This window comes from Lucilia sericata, unplaced genomic scaffold (genome assembly GCF_015586225.1).
Source record: "Lucilia sericata isolate MDLA Ls3-8-SP2 unplaced genomic scaffold, ASM1558622v1 Contig000123F_arrow, whole genome shotgun sequence".
NCBI classification, from domain to species: domain Eukaryota; kingdom Metazoa; phylum Arthropoda; class Insecta; order Diptera; family Calliphoridae; genus Lucilia; species Lucilia sericata.
Genome location: NW_023994155.1, coordinates 92,501 through 115,017, shown reverse-complemented (window position 1 = coordinate 115,017; position 22,517 = coordinate 92,501). Strand labels below are relative to the sequence as shown.

General features: G+C 32.3%; 2 protein-coding genes across 6 annotated transcripts in view; both read right to left on the bottom strand.

The window, feature by feature from the left end:
• Positions 1–1,984: 1,984 nt before the first annotated feature.
• On the bottom strand, positions 1,985–3,222 carry LOC119600846 (ell-associated factor Eaf). Its single transcript, XM_037951422.1, has 2 exons — positions 3,186–3,222; positions 1,985–2,937 (listed from the first exon to the last, which is right to left on the bottom strand). The coding sequence occupies exons 1-2, from the start codon at positions 3,214–3,216 to the stop codon at positions 1,985–1,987; spliced, it is 984 nt and encodes a 327-aa protein (XP_037807350.1). The 5' UTR covers positions 3,217–3,222.
• Positions 3,223–9,272: 6,050 nt separating this feature from the next.
• The window catches only part of LOC119600819, a 53,267-nt gene continuing 40,022 nt past the window's right edge, over positions 9,273–22,517 (bottom strand). For 4 of the 5 annotated variants that reach the window (XM_037951381.1, XM_037951378.1, XM_037951379.1 and 1 more), the window contains exons 3-7: positions 13,693–13,815; positions 11,566–11,696; positions 10,626–11,498; positions 10,131–10,286; positions 9,273–10,060 (exon numbers count right to left, since the gene is read on the bottom strand). In XM_037951381.1, coding sequence (XP_037807309.1) covers positions 9,683–10,060; positions 10,131–10,286; positions 10,626–11,498; positions 11,566–11,696; positions 13,693–13,815 — 1,661 coding nt within the window. In that variant the 3' untranslated portion in view covers positions 9,273–9,682. Of the gene's footprint in view, positions 10,061–10,130; positions 10,287–10,625; positions 11,499–11,565; positions 11,697–11,990; positions 12,125–13,692; positions 13,816–22,517 lie in introns of those variants that run through there. The other variant, XM_037951383.1, reaches the window with a different exon arrangement.

The window sequence follows — 22,517 nt, the reverse complement described above, 5'->3', positions numbered from 1 at the left end:
AAACTAGGTTTAAACAAAGAATGTAGATTATCTTTATCTGAAAAACCCGCCCTAAGGAGGGATTTTTGGAAATTTTTACATTTACAGGTAAAAAGGGGGGAAAACGGGTAAAACAGTTTTTCTTAATTATCTTACACAATATTAGTGATACAAGAAAAATTTTGAATGCACCTGTATCTACTCTTAAAATGAGCAGATGGGTGTCTGGTACTTTTTTGAAATTCGTACTTTTAAGGGGTAAAAATGTGTAACAAAGGTGATTTTGGTACCTTTTTTGGCCCCTTATAACTTTTGAACTAATTAACATAATAAAATTTTTATAAATATTTTGGTTACATCTCCCAAAATTAGGAGACACCTCTTTCGTACTTTTTTAAAATTCAGTCCTTTTTGGGTGTAAAAGGGAGAAAACTTTATTTATGGTACTGTTTTTTTACCACATTAAGAAAACTTTTTCGGTTTATTGAATTATTCCTATTAAATTACGAACTAACTCTGTAATATTTATTGTAATAAAATTTTTGCTATTTCACTGGAGAAAAAAGTACCAAAAAGGGAAAAACGGGAAATTTAATTTTATTCAAACTCATTGAGCCAATTTTTATACAATTTGAAAAAGTAGTTTACTTACTCACACAAAATAAGCTATTGGTATATTATTATATTATTAGGACCAAATTCGAGTAAATTGTTTGGTACTTTTTGAAAGCACTATTTTTCTGGAACAAATGAATGCAGATTTGAATCGTTTGAGTTTTCTCTGCGATATATAGATTTAAATACGGAACATTTTGTAAACTTAATTCTCGAAAAAGTATATTTCTAAACGAAAAGGGGAAAAATTGTGTTCTTTATTAGTACTTTCCACTTAGGTAAATTTTATTCCACTTTTGGTACTTTTTCTTTCTTCAAATGAAACTCTTTGTATGTTCTTTAATATGAATTCAAAACACATGATTATTAAACATACACAGTCCTCATTGAATAAGATTATTTTAGTACTTTTTATCTCATAAATGGTACTTTTTTAATTTTCTAAAATATTCAACCTAGGAACATTAATTTTAACATACATGGTCTTGACTGAATAATATTCTTTAAGTGGGAACTATTTGGTACTTTTCTATTCTTCAAATGGTGGTACTTTTTAGATTCTTTATAATGGTTAACCGGAACACACGGTCCTTATTAAATGAGAATTTATTGAGAGAGATTTTTGTACTTTTTTCGTTTTTCCGAAGGTACTTTTTGATATTTTTACGATATTGAACATAGATATTGAAAATAAAATTTAAAATGTAGGGACCTTAGTGAATGAGAATCTACTGAAAGGGACTTTTTCATTCATTAAAATTAAAATTTTTTGAATTGTATATAATATTGAACAAAGAAACATACAATTTTTGATTAAATGATAATCTATTAGAGGTATTTTATAGTACTTTTTTTCAAATAGTACTTTCGAAATTTTCTATAATGTGGAAGTTAATGAATGAAACTAAAAATACAAGCTTCTTACTGAATGCGAATTTAATCACGTGATATTGAACGTATAAAACCGAAACATTAAAAAAAATGTTTAATCAATTTTAATTCTCTATAAAAGTAAACAAAATTTTGTATGTATTTAATTTTGGTTAGGGTAGCGAAGCACCCAGGGTATGCTAGTATTAATCATAAAATGACATTAGTTATGATGGGAAACAAGGAAACAATGACGCATATTAAAGACAAACAATGGTAATTGACAAAAATAACAGATAAACGTGACATGTTTTTTTTATAAATTTTATTTAATAAATTAACAAACAATTTACTCATCCTTAGTAAACGTTTAAATACAAAAGAGCTTAAAAATACAAAATTTTATAATGCACGAATAATATCTTACATAATTTTATCAAAAAGTAAAAAAAAAAAATCTTCAAAAATACAACGTTTATTGAATTGAATTGAATAAACATCAAGAAGTTACCGAAAAAACTTATGGCTTTTTAACCTTCTCATTATTATTTTTAAAACGTCTCTTAACAATTGAATGCTCCTCATGATGATAATGATGATGATCATGATCGTTAGCGTCTGGCAAATGCACATGTAGAGACGAACCATCGCCACCATGTGATTCATTTTGTAATTCAACATTCGCATGCAATGCAGCATCGTTGGCATTGAGTTGTGCCTCTTGTGCCGATAGTGTTGCTTTTTCAGCCGCATCTTTTGTTTCCTCATAATCTAAGCGCGCCGTATACAATTGTGTGTCTATTTGTTCCAATTTTGTTTTGGCTTGTGCAACCATATCGATTTGTGAGGCCAATTCAGCGGCTGCTTCTGAGGCGGATTTTTGTGCTAACTCTGATGCCGATTGTGCATTGTTAAGAGCTGCCGTTAAGATGGAAACATGATTGAGAGCTTGTTGTGCGGCAAATTGTGCTGCTTTAGCTGAACGTTTGGCCTGTTGCAGCTGCTGCAGTTCACCTTGCATGGCCTTGTGTGCCTCAACATTTTGTTCCTCTAAACGTTGTAATAGAACTTCTTTGCCCTTAAGTACAGCTACAGCTGTACCGGCCGCTTGAGTTGCAGCCTGGGCCAGCGAATTCTTCGCTACATAAGCTGCTTGTTTGCCAGCTGCATTTTGTGAGGCCACCGCAGAATTTGCTTGATCAGCTGATCCTTTAGCTATACTACGCAATCCATTGTCTATAAGATAAGTGCCACTAATTATGGTTTGCTGACCATAATGATCATGTGGTTCGTAGGTTTCCTGTTGACCAAAACGTTCATTTCCAAAGTTTTGGGGTGGAAATTCATCTAAATGTACTTCTTCAAAGTGATAAGGTGGCTCAGGAGCCGGGGTGGTAGGCGGTGAGGGAGGATGTGGATGTGTTAACACATAATGACCTTTTCTTTTTACCTTGCGAGCCAAAGTACACGATTCTGGAGAGAAATTTACAATAAAAAAATGAAAAGAGTAGCAAAACAAGACTAAATGAGAGACAGTTGTCACAACTAAATTTTAGCAATCTCAATGAAATATTTCTTTTCTTAAACATTAGCTGCCTTGTGCAGAAACAATTATTAAATTAACAATAGTTGTTAAAACCTGTTTTTATATGGAACAAGTGTGTAGTAAACCATTGTTAACTTTAATACTCGTCTTTGCATAAGGCTCTGTTCTCACTTACGAATCAATAATATGAGTACAATGAACCGCATGTAAGATATTTTCATATTCTGAAATGATAAAATGGAAATTAAAAATAAATTTCTTATAATTTCAAATATTTTTTTTGTAGGAATTAAAAAATTTGCACACTTAAGGCTCTTGGGGACTTTCCCCCTTTATACATTATCGAATTTTTATGTTTGTAATAACTCCACAAGAAAATGTTTATAAAAATAACTAGTTCTACAACAGATAATGAACGAAATAAGAATCTTGTATATTAATCTTGGAACTAGTAATGTCTCCATTAACTTCTAGAACTGATTCTCTGGAAAACTGTTGTTATTTGAACGAAGTTCTCTACAGTTTTCTTGAGACTAGTTCTATGACACTTTCATTGTGTAATAATATTGGTTTTACATTTCCGAATAGGTTCATCGCTTTTAGTTGCGACTAAATAAATTCAATTCATAACATAAAGGAGACTGTTCAAAGAAATTCGACATCGAAATCTAAAGTGACGACAACTCGACTTTTCATCCAAAACTCGACTTTTCACTAAAAACTTGACAAATCACTGAAATATCGACTCTTTATTGAAAACTTGACATTTCATAGAAATGTCCTTGAAAACTCGACTCTTCACTTTACATCAAAAACACGACTTTTCACCGAAAACTCGACATTTCACTGAAAACTTAACGTTTTATCGAAATTTGGGTGGTTCACCGAAATCTTAACAATTCACGGAAAACTTGTCATTGCATCGAAATTAAACTGATCACCGTTTTGTTTTTGCCGAATCCTTGACCTTTCTCGGACAACTTGACATCTAATCGAAATCTCGAATTTTAACTTAAAACTCAACTTCAATCACGGAAACCTCGGAATATTCATCAAAAAAATTCAAACTTCACACCGAAAAATCGTTTTTTCACTGAAAATTTTAGATCTTACCGAATTGATTTTCATCGAAATCTAACCTTTTCACTGGACTTACGACGAATATTGCGTATTTCACTGAAAACTTTAGTTTCATCAAAAAAATGGGATCTGCCTGCACCGAAATCGACAGTTCGCATGATAAAGTGCGAAGGTGATAGGCTATCTATCGATCTATCAGCTAGCGATATAGCTAGCTAGCGAGCTATGCGATGTAGCGAGCGAGCTAGCGAGCGAGAGCTAGGAGCGAGAGAGCGAGGCGACGAGCGAGCGAGCGAGCGAGCGAGCGAGCGAGCGAGAGAGCGAGCGAGCGAGGAGCGAGCGAGCGAGCGAGCGAGAGAGCGAGCGAGCGAGCGAGCGACGAGCGAGCGAGCGAGCGAGGAGCGAGCGAGCGAGCGAGGAGCGAGCGAGCGAGCGAGCGAGCGAGAGCGAGCGAGAGAGCGAGCGAGAGCGAGCGAGAGCGAGCGAGCGAGCGAGCGAGCGAGCGAGCGAGCGAGCGAGCGAGCGAGCGAGCGAGCGAGCGAGCGAGGCGAGCGCGAGCGAGCGAGCGAGCGAGCGAGGAGCGAGCGAGCAGCGAGCGAGCGAGCGAAGCGAGCGAGCGAGCGAGCGAGCGAGCGAGCGAGAGCGAGCGAGCGAGCGAGACGAGCGAGCGAGCGAGCGAGCGAGCGAGCGAGCGAGCGAGCGAGCGAGCGAGCGAGCGAGCGAGCGAGCGAGCGAGCGAGCGAGCGAGCGAGCGAGCGAGCGAGCGAGGAGCGAGGAGCGAGCGCGAGCGAGCGACAGCGAGCGGCGAGCGAGCGAGCGAGCGAGCGAGCGAGCGAGCGAGCGAGCGAGCGAGGAGCGAGCGAGCGAGCGAGCGAGCGAGCGAGGAGCGAGCGAGCGAGCGAGCGAGCGAGCGAGCGAGCGAGCGAGCGAGCGAGCGAGCGAGCGAGCGAGCGAGCGAGCGAGCGAGCGAGCGAGCGAGCGAGCGAGCGAGCGAGCGAGCGAGCGAGCGAGCGAGCGAGCGAGCGAGCGAGCGAGCGAGCGAGCGAGCGAGCGAGCGAGCGAGCGAGCGAGCGAGCGAGCGAGCGAGCGAGCGAGCGAGCGAGCGAGCGAGCGAGCGAGCGAGCGAGCGAGCGAGCGAGCGAGCGAGCGAGCGAGCGAGCGAGCGAGCGAGCGAGCGAGCGAGGAGCGAGCGAGCGAGCGAGCGAGCGAGCGAGCGAGCGAGCGAGCGAGCGAGCGAGCGAGCGAGCGAGCGAGCGAGCGAGCGAGCGAGCGAGCGAGCGAGCGAGCGAGCGAGCGAGCGAGCGAGCGAGCGAGCGAGCGAGCGAGCGAGGGAGCGAGCGAAGCGAGCGAGAGAGCGAGCAGCGAGGAGCGAGCGAGAGAGCGAGCGAGCGAGCGAGCGAGCGAGCGAGCGAGCGAGCGAGCGAGCGAGCGAGAGCGAGGACGAGCGAGCATCAGCGAGCGAGCGAGCGAGCGAGCGAGCGAGCGAGCGAGCGAGCGAGCGAGCGAGCGAGCGAGCGAGCGAGCAGCGAGCGAGATACAGCGAGCTAGGGGATCTAGGCGAGCGAGCGAGCTAGCGATCGAGCAGCGAGGAGCTAGCGAGCTAGCGATCTACTATACTTCTAGTCGAGCGAGACTACGAGCTAGCGATCATCTAGAGCGATCTATCTATCTATCTATCTATCTATCTATCTTCTATCTACTATCTATCGATCTATCTATCTATCTATCTATCTATCTATCTATCTATATCTAGCTATCCTATATCTATCTACTATCATCTATCTATCTATCTATCTATCTATCTATCTATCTATCTAATCTATCTATCTATCGTTAGAGAGATAAAGACCTACTACAATGTCACGACATTGTTCCTGTTAAATTTTAAACCTATCGTTTGATGGCGTCACAATATTAGTCACTTTGAAGCTTTATTATACAAAGTAAGAGTTTGAAATATTTTTTCGGAATTCTATTCTATAAACCGATATTTCCTTTTTCAGATTAACAAATTTCTTATTATGTTTTTATACACTTATAAAAAAATCACAACACTTGCTTTAAAATTACTTTTATTTCAAATTGCTCTTTCCTTTTTAAAACTTTAAACTGAAACTTTTAAAAAATGTTCACCAAAAAACTATAGAAAAACGTCCTTACAGCTTGGAATGCCAACAACTTCTGTGTGATTACAATAATATGCAGGTGATTCAATATACCACAATCTTACAAATGATTCCCACAGCAACTGGTTGTCATTGAAAAATAAAAATAAATTCAATGTCAGTGAACAAGATGCCCAATTGTTGTTGTTGTGTGTGTGTATTAGAAAAATTACAGAAATTCAAAGCAAAATAAAAGAAAAACTTACAAAACGCTTTTACTTTTCTTTGAAGCTGTAATTTTCACGTAATGATGTTAAAAAATAAAAATAAATAAATTCATAAATAAATGTTATACCGGAAAAACCACTTTCAGTTGCCAGATACCGGATGTTAAACAGAAATCATATACAACAAAGAAAATTTTCCACTTTAGTAGATGTTATTTGTTGTTTACAAAGTTTTCATTTGAGTTTGTTTTTTAAGTCGATATTGAAAATGTAAAGAAATGTTACAATTATTGTAAAAAAAGCGTTAACTGATGATTTGTATTGTGGTTTTAACTCGAAAATTATAACTGCTACTGTTGCTGGTTTTTCCATTGTTTTTGTTGTGTATGTTTATTTTGTATTTTCCATTGATAAAATCGAAAGAGAAAAGTGTTAACAGGTAAAAATCTTAAAACATGATTTGCAACTTAACATTTTTTAAATTTCTTTTGATTTATCTTTTCAAAGAAATTAACACATTTTTGAAATAGGGTTTGGGTAAGGTTACCCTACTTATGGGTGTTAAGATTTACACTACGTTTTGTAAAGTTTTTCCTAAATCGGTAGGGAAGACTGTTTATCTATCATATTCCGAAAGTTTCCTTCTAATCCAAGCTACAGTTTTAAAATTATGGTCATTTAAAGTAAAATATTCCTTTAACATGTACTTCCTTTAAAAATGGTCCAAAACTTTTACTTTAAATGGAATAAATGTGCAGCGATTAGGATCAAATTGATATCGTTTACATGTTTTTGAATTCTATTTTTCATTCTGTTCCAAAATTATCGTCACCGTTAGTTTTCTTTAAAAATATTACTGTTTTAAATTTTGTTTATGAAATTTCATAAAGTAGGCGTGGCAAGGGGCGTTAATTATTCTTACTATTAGATAGATGAATTCAAAATCTACCACATGCCCAAATACTGCATTTTAATTCATGCTATATTTCTTAAGTTACAAGCATTGAAAGAAAAGTTTGAAACCTGTTAAAGTGGGCGTTGAATTCAAGAGTGGTTAGTTCAATTAAGAATTTCTCCATAAGTTTCTAATCGATTTGGATGATATTGGTGCCATTGGAAAGCTATTAAATTCTAGTTTAACTTGTATACCCAACTATAATCTCCGTTTATTATATTCACGTTATTTGTACTAACAAACATTTTTCATAAAATTTCCTAAAGTAGGCGTGACAAAGGTTACTAATTATTAACACCAACTAAATGCTGAATTTAAAATCTATCAAATGCAAAAGATTTCATCCTAATCCGAGCTATAATTTTCGAGATATAGACATTTAAAGAAATGTTTGAAACATGTTCGAAGTGGGCGTTAGACTCAAGAGTCGTTAGTTCAAATAAGATTTGCTCCATGATTTGCAAGTAGATGTTGATGAAATCGGTATCATTGGAAAGCTTTTGAATTCTAGTTTACAATGACATCTACAATAATCAGGACATGACAATTTGTTGTCAAGAAATTAAAGTAACAACATATTTCTTTAAATCTCAAGAAAAGGGGCGTGGCATAAGCACAAAATTTTGATAATTGGATAGATACATTTATTCTCAATCATCTGCAAAAAGTTTCATTTAAATCTGTGCGATATTTTCCGAGTTATAGTCGTTTAATAAAATAGTTCTACAACGTTTACTTCCTTAATATGGGGGTTCTAGAGTGGCCATTTCAAATATGAATATCTCCTTGAATTCTTCAGCGATTCGTAAGAAATTGGTATCATTAGAAAGATATAGAATTCTACTTTCCATTGTATTCCAAAATTATCATCTTCAACTAGTTTTTTTTACAAAAATATAAGTCATAAACTTTGTTTATAAAATTTCATAAAGTGGGCGTGGCTAGGGGCGGTAAATATTTCTACCATAGGATAGCCTAATTCAAACTCTAGCAGATGAAAAAAATTCTATTTCAATCCGTGCTATAGTTTTCGAGTTATAAGCATTCAAAGAAAATCATTCAAGAGAATTTGCTTGCTGCACCATTCTGTTCACCTATTAGTCGACTTTTTTTTTTGTTGGAAAATTTTTCACAAATTTACGATTTGTAGGCGGCTGAGTAGCTGAGAGTTGTTTTTTAACTTTGAATTTCTCTTTAAGTAGTGAACCGATTTAGATAAAATGGGTATCATTGGAAAGCTTTGGAATTCTAGTTTCTTCCAAGTTAATTAAAAATTATATAACTTAGTGTTTTTCTAAGATATTAACATAATAGTGGGAATTTCTTTTCATTGGCCTGCATTGTTTAATATAAGTTTGGTTGTTAAACAAATAATTCTATGTTAAAGTTTAAAATCTACTTTAACATTTATGAAAATTTCATTAGAATTAGAGCTGTAGTTTCCCAGTTATAAGCTTTCAAAGATAAGAGTTATAAACATATTTGACGGTACTAACCAAAATGGTGATGCCAGACCATTCTTATTATAAACTACTAAACTATTAGTATACTTTTAGGAGGAGCAAATATAAGTTAAAGGATTTGAGTTTTATTAAGAAAAACTTGAATAAATTTGCTGTTTAGGTATAGATTTTAATAAATGAAATATCGTTGGAAAGCTAGGAATATTTATAAGCTGGTAAGCTGTAAAGAAACTTGAATAATGTTAAGAAATACGCTAAAAATGTAATGAAAAAAAACAAGTTTATATTAACTTCCTTATTTACTAACATACCTGCCTTTATTTCTATTGCCACAAAATAAAGCTTAATTTCTTTATATATTTTTCTATATTTCTTTTTTTATTACAAAAAAATCTATATTATTTGTATAATAAATAATTTAAAAATATCCACACAAAACAAAATAATAACGAACTTCTTTATCTTCTTAGTAAAAAAGGTAATATATAAAATTATAAAATTGAACAAATTGTACATTTAACTAAGAACATAAAAACGACCTTAAACACAAAACTTAGGAAATTGAATGAAAGAAAAATAGTTTTCTAAATAAAAAGAAAAACAAATCATTTGTTGGTTTCGCTCTAGCGAAAATTATTAAGTTGATTAGTTGTTTTCTTTAAATTAATTGAAAAAATATTTATATGAAACTAAAAACAAATGACTATAATGAAATTTGATTCGTTTTTCTTTGTTTTTTTTTTTTTTTTGACACAAACGAGAGTGTTAGAGTGAAAGAGAGACAGACATACGAATTATATAACTAAATTTAAGCTAAAAACTAGTATTAATTAAACTAAGACTTATGACTCATTCAACTGTTGATGCTCGTCTTCGGCCGGTGATGTTATAGTCTCATCTCCCTCCTCCTCCACACCATCACTAGATTTACGATCTACATTATCCATAGAATCTTTAAGAGTTTGTATATCTAAACCACCATCATTGTTCTCCTCGCCATCTTTAGTTTTTGTGAATTTGGAGAAATATGTTAGAGATTTCATTAGTTGATAACTTTTCGAAATGGGTATATTGGAATCGTAAACACTTTTAGAAGAAGAACAATCAACATAAAACCACCAATTGCATTTGAGTATAGTTTGATCGAAGAGTGTGTTTTCAGGGCAAAGGAAAGATTTGCGTACCATGCCATCATCGGTAAGGGCGCAGACATGAAAGACCTGTAATAAAGGGAAACAGTTTTTACAATTTGTTGTTAATTTTTGAAATATTGAGTGTTTCTGCTCTTACCATACAGCCCAAATCGGTGTCAGCATAAAGACCAGGGAAATGTTTCTGTTTGGCACAAGAGAACGAGGTGGGAGGCAAATCCACTTTTGATTTAAAGTTATCATCAAAGTTTTTATCGTATCCGACAGGATAGTATTCTTTGGGAGCATTCATCACCTAAAAATAAGAAAAAAATTGGAATTAAAATTGCTGCCGGTAAAAGTAGGCGACAGACTCCTTTTTAAGATTTTAAGACTTATTAAATTTGGTGCCGGCGACAGATTTCTTTATAACATTTGGATTTGACGACATATATCTTGACAATTTTTCTATAACTTTATCGCTAGCGTCAAGTTTGCTTTAGTAAATTTGTCGCTAACATCAAGTTTGCTTTAGTAAATTTGTCGCTAAAGTCAAGTTTGATTTAGTAAATTTCAGTCGCTAGCGTTCAGTTTACTTTAGTTAATTTGTCGCTTGCTAGTTTCCTTTAGAGTGAAACAAAACTCCTCCACTTACCTTCGACATCTTATTCTCACTGAGCGAATTTGTATTCTCGAAATATTGCAAAACAGGACGCGGTGTAGTGCTCGTTGTTGTGGTAGTAGTGGATGTTGTTGTAGAACTAGTCGATGTTGAGGTCCTTATAAATTCTTCTCTCAATTTTGCTGCCAACATGGCTCTCTGTTCCGCTCTCATTTGTTGTTCTCTCACATAAATAGCATGTTTTATGGTATCCACACTAACATTAGCCGCACGAGCCAATTCCTCAACTGATATGTCCTTCAAATCAAATTTAGGTTCCTCAAATTGTAAATAATTGGGATGTGTATTCGAAGGTAAGGGCAGTTGTTGTACCGGCAATGTGGCAGGAGGTTTTAAAACAGCTGTTATTTTATTCACAGAATCAGGCATGGCTTGGAAAGCAGGCACCGCCATGGGTTGGGAAACTATGGGATTGTGTGAATGGAAGGTGCGATTCGCATTGATTTGTTGTGTATACAAATCTACCACCCTATTGTTTACACTCATTTTAGAGTTGGGTGTATCGACAGCTATATTGGATCTTCTTTGTGCTGTTTGTAGAGGTATTTGTTTTTTAGGTATGGGCTTAAAGGCGGGCACTCCCAAAGGTAGAGGACGAGCTTCTGTCATTAGAGGGCCCTGTCTAGCTTTTTGGGCTTGTAGTTCAGCTAGAGCCGCTTGACGGGCAGCCAAATCAACCATGGTAGCTTGTTTTGCAGCCATTTGATTGACTGCCGCTTGTTTTGCTAACATATCAGCTGCTGCTGCAGCCTTGGCTTGTTTTGTCAGAGATTCTCTGAGTTCAGGACTGATGGCCATAGGGGATCGTGAAATTATACGTTTATCATTTAAGGATTGTTGGGTGATCTGTGAACAGAAGATACAAATTAAAATTAACGAATATTTTGCAATTCTTTGATGTTTTTCAACATACCTGTTGATTTCCTGGCAGTACTCCAACCGCGTTGGGTGGTGGTCCATTTTTATAGCCAATCGAACGTCGTCGGCCACCCTCAACATTTCCCAATGACTCGGCAAAACCCAATTCATCACCCAAACTGAAACCTGTTAATAAAACAATGAACCATAATTTATAAATTCTTTCAAATTTTCAATAGCATGAGAATTAAACAAAATAAACCACACATTTTTCACACAATTAATTAAAATGTTTTACACATAAATTTAAATGTTCAAATTTCCGCTTAATCATCAATATTTGGAGCAAAAACAAATTTTTTACTTGTGTTAGCTACGAAAATTATTAATTAATAACATAAAACAAGAAAACCCAAAATTTAAACAAAAGAGTAATTAAAAAAATCTAACAAAATAAATACAAAACAAAAACAAACTCACAGTTTAACCGTTATTTAACACTTCAACAGCAAGAAAAAAAGAGACAATTAAAAGTCAACAAGTAAAAATAACAAGATGGTGGTTAAAAGACAAATTAACAAAAACAAAAAGTAACTGTTTTAACACTAGTAAATGTAATTATACTAGACAGACATTTTAACTGAATTAACAGAAGAAAACAAAACCACAACAACAACATTTACTGGTAAAGTAAGTGTGTAAATAATATGAATGTAAACAAAGTCGTAGTTGTATGAAATTGTAGTGTGTTTGGGATAAAAAAGAAGCAGTAGTTAGTATGTACGTATGAGTAACGAAAAAAGTATTTGAAAAATGGCCGTAAAAAGTCATTGACATTGGCATGAATGCATACAATTTTATAATGATAACTTAAAAAAAAGAACAATTAAATTTAAGAATAATTGGTTCGTAAAGTTTATTAAAATAGTGGTTATGCGATTGCGATATAAAAAATTATTAAACATTATAAAAAATATATCAAATTCAGGAATGGAAAATTTTAATTTTGAAATAGTACTAACTTATAACAAAAAGAGTACTTTTTTATGTATCAAAGTACTAAACTAATAATCCCCTAGATTATAGAAAAGACTATTGACTGGACTATAGACTAGACTACAGATTAGACAATAGACTAGGCTATAGACTAGACTATAGACTAGACTATGGACTAGACTATGGACTAGACTATAGACCAGACTATAGACTAGACTATAAACTAGACTATAGACTAGATTATAGACTAGACTATAGACTAGACTATAGACTAGACTATAGACTAGACTATAGACTAGACTATAGACTAGACTATAGACTAGACTATAGACAAGACTATAGACTAGACTATAGACTAGACTATAGACTAGACTATAGACTAGACTATAGACTAGACTATAGACTAGACTATAGACTAGACTATAGACTAGACTATAGATTAGACTATAGACTAGACTATAGACTAGACTATAGACTAGACTATAGACTAGACTATAGACTAGACTAGACTAGACTATAGACTAGACTAGACTATAGACTAGACTAGACTATAGACTAGACTATAGACTAGACTATAGACTAGACTAGACTATAGACTAGACTGGACTATAGACTAGACTATAGACTAAACTATTGACTAGACTATAGACTAGACTATAGACTAGACTATAGACTAGACTATAGGCTAGACTATAGACTAGCGACAAATTAACTAAAGCAAACATGCCCTGGCGAAAAAATTGTAAGCACATTAAAAATAGTGAAGACTTTACTTTCAAATTTGTTAAGTAAATCTGTGCAGTTGGATTCAAAATTATTGAAAAATTTAGCTGCCTATTACAAATTTATAAAAAATTGCTCCTTGGCTTAAAATTATTTAAAAAAAATATTGTTGCTGGCTACAAAATGACTAAAGAAGTGTGTCTCTAGATCACAGCTATGATATATTAAAAATTTGATTAAAAATTAAAATGTTCACTAAAACCTTAATTTTTAATAAATAATTTCTGTAATTTTTTTAAAAATTATAACAATTTACAAAATAAAACCCATAAATTATATAATTATAATAAATTAGTAATTAAAAGCACCATAAACCATAATTTTATATTACAGGTTAGTAAAAGAAATTAAATAAATTTTATAATTTATTTGTAATTTTTGTTTTAATAATTTCAAGATTTACCTAAACCAAAGTGCGCTTTAAGGCCTCCCAAATTTCTTACACGAAATAGTCCAGATTTTTTGAAGTTACAATTGAGTATAAAACCAAAATCGGATTCTAAAACACATGTCCCGCAAGCCAATCCTAAAAATAGAATAGAAAAACAAACACAGAAAATATTATAGGAAAGTTATAGATATTATTGTTCTAATTATATACAAAAGTATTGGGGCGGTTTATTTTTAAGATTTTTATTTAGTGGGTGGTGATGAAAAATGGCGGGCATAATTGGATGATAGAGGGGACGGATGGTGAAATGTTTTCTGTGTTTTGTTTTTTCTTTATTTGTTTATACACTTTTTGCAATAATAATAATATTTACAAAACTTAAAAGTTTACAATATTTTACAGAAATTTAAAATATAGTAGTAGATCTTAGGTTCTATAGTAAACTTGTCGCTAGCGTTAATTTACAAGTACTTAATATTATATCGCTAGTGCAAATTTGTTTAAGTGTCAATAAGTTCGATATTTGTCAAAATTTAACCTAATTTGTTGGTCATGGTAAAAATTCAATACTGCACTTGACCTGTCAATTTCAAAATATTAAATTTTTGATCAAATTAAACTTAATTCAGATTCTCTTAATTTACTATAATACTATAAAACTTCAATTGGTTTGTAGTAATTTGAAAAAAAAAATCGTAATCAAATAATTTGAAACCCTTTCACATTAACACCATTAATAAAAACATATTAAAAACAATTTAATTAAAGTGTTTAAAATTTATTATTATTATTATTTTATAAATAAATAACCCCAAACAATAAAATAAACACATTATATCGACAGACAGATAGACATGACACAAGTATGGATGGACAGTCACTCAAACATATATTAGACAAATTGATGACTTCCTCTTAGAGATTTGAAACAAAAAAAGTGAAGAAATAGCTTAACTACAATTGTTACCACAACTACCGCCGACAATAAGGTTTATAGAGGTTTTGTAAGTAAAGAAAATAATTGCCTTTTTGCTGGCGGCATCTTTAACATTAAATGGTCCTTCTCTTGTTTCAATTTACTTTCTTTAAAAATCCTTTCATTTTTGTAAAAAGCTAAAACCTAAAACTATTTTTTAATAATTTTTTGCCAAACTTTAAAAATTAGTGTTTTACCGTCTATCGCTTGCCGCTTGCATTCGCAATTGTAATCAAACTGTTACCCGTTAATTTGCTAAGATAATGATGTCAATTATGCATGCGAACTACACTTGACAGTGAAATACACAAAGAAATAGCAGCGAAACAAAAATTTGCTCATGAAGAAAAAAATAGTTAAAGAAGCTAAAAAAATATTATAAATTTAAACAATAAATTACATGCTTATTATATTCGCCACAGCAACAACAACAACAACGACGAATGGGAAACAGCAACCAACTATTAACCAATAGTTTTCTTTACACGCCAGGCATGGAAAATTGAAATTTTTAAATTGTACAAACTTTTTCGATTTAAATACACTTTTGAGGTTTTTGTATATTGTGTTGTCTAAGAATTAGTACATTTACTTATTGACTAGTCCATTGACTAATTCATAGATTACTATATTGACTATTCTATGAACTAGATTATCAACTATTCTACTGTCAAGAGTATCGACTAGTTCATTGACAAGTCTATTGAGTCTATTGTCTAGTCTATTGATTGGTGTATTGACGTGTCTATAAAGTAGCCTATTGAATAGTTCATATACTAGTTTAATCTATTGACTAATCTATCGACTAGTTTATTTACTAGTCTATGGACTATATTATCAATTAGTCTACTGACTACATTATCGACTATCCTATTAACTAACTATCGACTAGTCTATGTACTAGGTTATCAACTGGTCTATTATCTCGGCTATTGACTAGTCTATGGACTAATTTATCAACTAGTTTACTGACTAAATTATGGATTAGCCTATGGACTAGTTCATCAACTCGTCTATTGAGTAGTCTATATATTAGTCTATTGGCAAGTGTATGTTCTAGTCTATGGGCTATTCTATTTGATACTCTATTGACTAGTCAATGAACTAGTCTATTGACTAATATATAGACAAGTCTATTCACAAGTCTATTGTCTAGTCTGTGGTCTAATCTATTGACTGGTCTATTGTCGTGAAAGTATTAAATTTTTTGTCAAAACAGTAAAAACTTCGCCACTATTATTGTATTTAGATGTGTATTGAAAAATTAACAATTAACTCTTTAAACCATTAACACTAAACATTTTAATTCATTAATAATAATAATAATTTTCAAGTAGTCAGCCTACCACAGTATTTAATATTTATTTAACGTCAAATTATGTTTTCAGCTAATTTGTTACACTGTAAAAAATATTATTGAAAACTAAAAAGAACTCAATAATAACAATATTATATGCTTGATAAAGCCGGAGGGCAAAAACTGCTTTTAAAAAATATCTAAAAATGTATTATTCAACAATAAATTAACAAAGATTTTGTTAAAATAAACAATATGTATGCAAGCGACTCCGAAAAAGTCAATTACATACATTAGAGATTTATATACATATATTTTTTTTTGGTATACACGTCATTTGTTCATGTTTGTAAATATAATTTAACGACCTTTGAGGGTTTAACATGATTTTTTATAAATAAAAATAATAATAAATACAAACAAAATTAAATATATGTACATATATTTTTTTACACAAAGTTAAAGTGGAATTTTATGTCATCTTTAGCGCTATTTACTGTCAAAATTTCATACATTGTATTATTTTTGCACTGTGGCGGACTCTTGCCTGGCCCCAAAAAAAAAAAAAAAAAAAAAAACTCATAACTTGAGTAATTTTTGACAAGTGACATGTTGTGTTGTTGGTAACAAAAACAAATTAATTGTTATTACACTCATAGAAAAATGTATGTACATAATTGTTTTTGTTACATGTTTTTTTAATGTTGGGTAATTAATAATTTCCTATTAAAAAAAACACAAGCAGATAAATAAATCTGTCTCTATCTTTTATTATGTGTCAAAGTGTTTAAAATTTTTCTTTGCGTTTTTTATTTTTTTTTATCTAAAATAATAATTATTTTAATAAATTAAATAATTATAAAGTATTTAGTTTAGTGCATGTTGTGTGTGATTAAAGAAATTAGGGTTATTGTATAATAATAAGTTGAAAAGTGGGCATATGTGGAATGAAACGGAATTGAATTATGTAAATAAATCATAAAATTATATTTGTAGACAATTTTTGCTAAAAATTTCTTTACATATTTTATAAAAAGTTGAAAGTAGAGGATCTTCTTAAACTTGTAATTTAATACTTGTCAACAAGAGTCTAGATCTATCGAGCTCATATATAATCTAGTCCAATTTACACAGAATCATACTGGATGCCAGTGTTGTGGGAAGATGTTAGTGTATATCGTTTTACAGGTTTTCAATAAAGACTCCCAATCTGCCAAATTCTTACAACACAACAATTTCCCACTGGTTTTTTGCTCTAATGTTTCACTGGAACATGATTTTCAATCTAACTTCAATAACTCGTAATTTTCGAGAATTTCTTCTAAGATCCGAGTGGGCACGTCTGATGCTTATGTATTACCATCCAAGTTGACCAGTATATATTAGTTATAACCGCCTCATATCTCAACTGTATAATTCTACAAATTTTATTATCAGCATAGGCACCAACCTTTAGTAATTCAACTGTGCGATGCTCAAAATTATGAACGAGGCATGTTCTAAGCTATTCAAGTAGACGTCGAACCATTTTAGATATTGTACATGCCAGTTGTTACGTTTCTAGTCCATCAGTCTGGGTGTCGTGGGTTCGCTTTGCACCAGAGACTCTAGTGTGTTTTCACTACATCCTTCTGGTAGACAATCCACTGAAGGTTGTTTCTAAGGAGAAAGTTATCTCTTCGGAAAAGGATAACAGCGTTCAGCGTTCGTTCATTTTCAAGAGAGGGGGATCAATATATGCTAATCACTTCCGATGAGGGATAACGTTAGATATTTTGGATATTCTTCCGTTTCTTTTCAATACATACTCATCTCTTCAGAAAAGATAACAGTGTTTATTTCGCAACGTATGACCTTTTTGGATATTTATTAAGTCCCCTTTCTTTTCAAAGAAGAAGGATTAATACATACTCATCTATTCGGAAAAGTATAACAGCGCTCTTTTCTCAAATAAGCGGAAAAGCGTATGACATTTTGGACATTCCGCAATGGGTAATCGTGGACCAATTAAGTTCCGTTTCTTTTCAAATAAAAATATTTAATATATACTAATTTCATCGGAAAATGACTTTACGTTTCGCAAATGAGAAGAACTATGCATGACAGAGAGAAGGATCAATATATAGTAATCTATTCGGAAAAAGGTAACACCGATCGTTTCCCAAATGAATAGAACCAACTAAGTTGAGTTTCTTTTCAAGGAAGAATGTTCAGTATATACGAGGCTCTTCGGAAAAGTATAACACCGTATGTTTCGCAAATGAGTAGAACAACGAATGACATATTCATTATTACGCAAGTGGTAATCATGGACCAACTATGTTCCATTTCTTTTGTGGTCTATTTCCTCTGGGAGACAATCAAAATGACAAAATGACAATCAGTAATCATAACAGTTTTGAACCATCAGTGTATATTGAAATCGCATCGTGCTAAAGACGAAGTAATAGCTAGGCATTTTGTGCTGGAAAGTCCTGCTTGATGTCGATAGTATATGGTCCGCCTGCTGCCGAAAATTCAACTTCTCTACCTAATGTTTAAGGGACGATCTTTACTTTATTTCTTCTAAAATTCAAAACTACAACTTTTGATTGCTATAAATCTAACCTATTATTTAATCCATCAATATACTATTTATTTGTTTAAAGGGACCTTGTAAAATCCCTTTCAATTTGAATATATTCAATCAAAAGTACGCTCACTCAATACTTAAACAAATAAATTTATTATTTATAGGTTATTTGTTTATATTTTGATTAGTTTTTATAAAAAAAAACTGTAACAAAAATATAGGTTTATTGTTTCATTTATATATAACTATATAAAATGTTTGTTTTTTGTTTAAATAACAAATAAATTTAACGAATTTACAACAAAAAAACAAAAACAAAAAAAGGTGACAAAAAATTTTTTTGTTTTACAAAAGCCTATCAACGTCACAATCATCACTTTAACAAATTTGAAAAAAATAACAAGTAAAAAAGTTTATAAAAAATATAACTCATGAATGATAAAAGGTTAAGGTTTAATTTTTTATATTTTTGCTTAAACCAGACCGACAAAAAGACAGACTTTGACTTTGTGTACGCATATGATTGTCTTCGAAAAAAAGAGGCGGTATTTAAAGTCAAAAACAAAAAAAAAAACTACAATAAACCAGAAGTAGTAGTAAAATAAGCATAATTTACAAGCAAAAAAATGTTAAAAGTAAAACAATAAGCCAACGACAAAGAAAACTTGGTTTAAAATTAAAAAATGTACATTTTTACACACATACATCTGTCAAATTTATGACAGTTAGTCATTCAACCATTGATAAAAAACGCTAAAATTCAACTTGCCATAAAAAAAATTCTTCTTAAATTGACCCACTTTCAATCTTGAAATTAAAAAGGGAGAGTTAATAATGAAATTTATGTAAAAAAGGAAAATTCCTTTAAAGAAAGTTTTGTGTAAAAAACAACATAAAATATTTATTTACTTTTTAGAAACAAAAAAAATGTCGAGTACTTAACAAATCTTTTTCAAATAGAAAATTTTGTTTTTTTTTTTAATGAATGACAATCACACCTTTTAATAACGATAAAAAATATGCATTCATACGTGAGAATAAACAACAAAATATTAATAAAATATAATTTTTAACATGGTTCATCATTTTTATACAAATATTTTTTAACATAAATGTGACAGTGAAAGCAGTTAAACAAATATAAGCGCTCTTTCTGCACAAACACTCTCTCTTTCGCTCATTTTGATTAGATTTTGTTGTATAAATATTTTTAGTATTTGTTTTTGTTTTTTATATTATTTATACATATATAATTTTGTATTTTTAATTTATTAGCATTTTTGGTTGATTGGAGGGGAGCAAGAAAAATATTCGAGAATTTTTGTTTTTGTTAAGCTTGAAGTGCATACTTCACGTGTAAGTTAACCCAGCAAACAAAGTAATGTGAAAATGTTTTGCTAACTTTCTGGCAACACTCCAAAAGCACTGCTCAGACCAGAAACGAATCAAACCAATTAAATACTTTGGTCTAAAGAGAAGCGTTCTGCATCGAAAATTTAAATTTAAAGTACTAACTAAACTAATTATCCGCTAGACCATAGACTATATTATAGACTCGACTATAGACTAGACTATAAACTAGACTATAAATTAGACTATAAACTAGACTATAGACTAGACTATAGACTATACTATAGACTAGACTATAGACTAGACTATAGACAAGACTATAGACTAGACTATAGACAAGACTATAGACTAGACTATAGACTAGACTATAGACTAGACTATAGACTAGACTATAGACTAGACTGTAGACTAGACTATAGACTAGACTATAGACTAGACTATAGACTAGACTATAGACTAGACTATAGACTAGACTATAGACTAGACTATAGACTAAACTATAGACTAGACTATAGACTAGACTATAGACTAGACTATAGACTAGACTATAGACTAGACTATAGACTAGACTATAGACTAGACTATAGACTAGACTATAGACTAGACTATAGACTAGACTATAGACTAGACTATACTATAGACTAGACTATAGACTAGACTATAGACTAGACTATAGACTAGACTATAGACTAGACTATAGACTAGACTATAGACTAGACTATAGACTAGACTATAGACTAGACTATAGACTAGACTATAGCCTAGACTAGCCTAGACTATAGATTAGACTATAGACTAGACTATAGACTAGACTATAGACTAGACTATAGACTAGACTATAGACTAGACTATAGACTAGACTATAGACTAGACTATAGACTAGACTATAGACTAGACTATAGACTAGACTAGACTATAGACTAGACTATAGACTACACTATAGACTAGACTATAGACTAGACTATAGACTAGACTATAGACTAGACTATAGACTAGACTATAGACTAGACTAAGACTAGACTATAGACTAGACTATAGACTAGACTATAGAATAGACTATAGACTAGACTATAGACTAGGACTATAGACTAGACTATAGACTAGACTATAGACTAGACTATAGACTAGACTATAGACTAGACTATAGACTAGACTAGACTAGACTAGACTAGACTATAGACTAGACTATAGACTAGACTATAGACTAGACTATAGACTAGACTATAGACTAGACTATAGACTAGACTATAGACTAGACTATAGACTAGACTATAGACTAGACTATAGACTAGACTATAGACTAGACTAAAGACTAGACTATAGACTAGACTATAGACTAGACTACAGACTAGACTACAGACTAGACTACAGACTAGACTATAGACTAGACTACAGACTAGACTATAGGCTAGACTACAGACTAGACTGCAGACTAGACTATAGACTAGACTATTGACTAGACTATAGACTAGACTAGCCTGTAGATTTAAGGAAAATAAAATAAATTATTTTTAAGCAATTAATGTCTTTAAGAATAACATTAACAAATTCATTTAATTAATTTAATATTTAATTACACATTTTTATGTTTAACTTGCTAATAAAGAGAATGATGAAAATGCTATTTTATTTGTTTGTGCATATCTTAAAAAACAATATATCATTTATACATATACATGATTTAAAAAATTTTAATAATTATTTATTTTAATTTGCAAATTTAAGCAAATTATATTAAAATATTATCAAATAAACAAAAAAAAATTCATTGGCAACATATTTTATTATATTTAGGACATTATTAACTACACAACATGTGGCTTGTTAATTTTATGTCAACATTTCTTTGTTTTCATGTATTTGCTGCAATGTCAAGTTGTCGCTGTAAAATAAACAAAAAAAGAGTGTTGCCAACAATATTTCATTTAAGTTGAAGTATTACCAAGAAACTAACTACTAATTGAAGTCTTTAACTAGTAGGCTTTTATCTCAGAGATACTAATCGTGGTTAACAAGTATTTTATGACGAAACCCAAAACCTAACATTTAATACTAAATAGTCATCTATTATAAAACTATTTCAAAAATGCCAAAGATATGAAATCTTAACCTATGCACGCATTATTATGTAAATAACTTTGGCTTCTTTTTTTCGGTTTCTATTGGTGGTTGAAAAAACACACACACAGGCAGATCTAAAACAAATACAAAAATCAAAGTTGATCTATCAAAGCAATTAAAATGTTTAAAAATACCTTGAACTAGGCATAGATTTTTGTTTTCATAAAAAAGTTAACAAGTTTTCTGTGGCCGTTTGTGTATGCATTGTCAAGAATTGCTAAATAGAAAATTAGTTTAAACTCCTAGATTTAATTACAACATAACAATTATTTATTAGAGTTTTTTTTTTGAACATAATTGTTAATAATTTTATTTAAATGTTTGCATAAATAAATTTTTTGAAAAAAATCAAAGTAGTTGAACTTGAAAATAAGGTGAAGTCTACTTATGTATTTGAAATAATAAATATTTAAAGAAATCTATACAAAACTTTTCAAATTGCCGACTTTGAACCATAACAATAAAACAAACCAAAAAAAATACCATGCAAAAATTAAAGATTTGTTATAAATAAATATTAA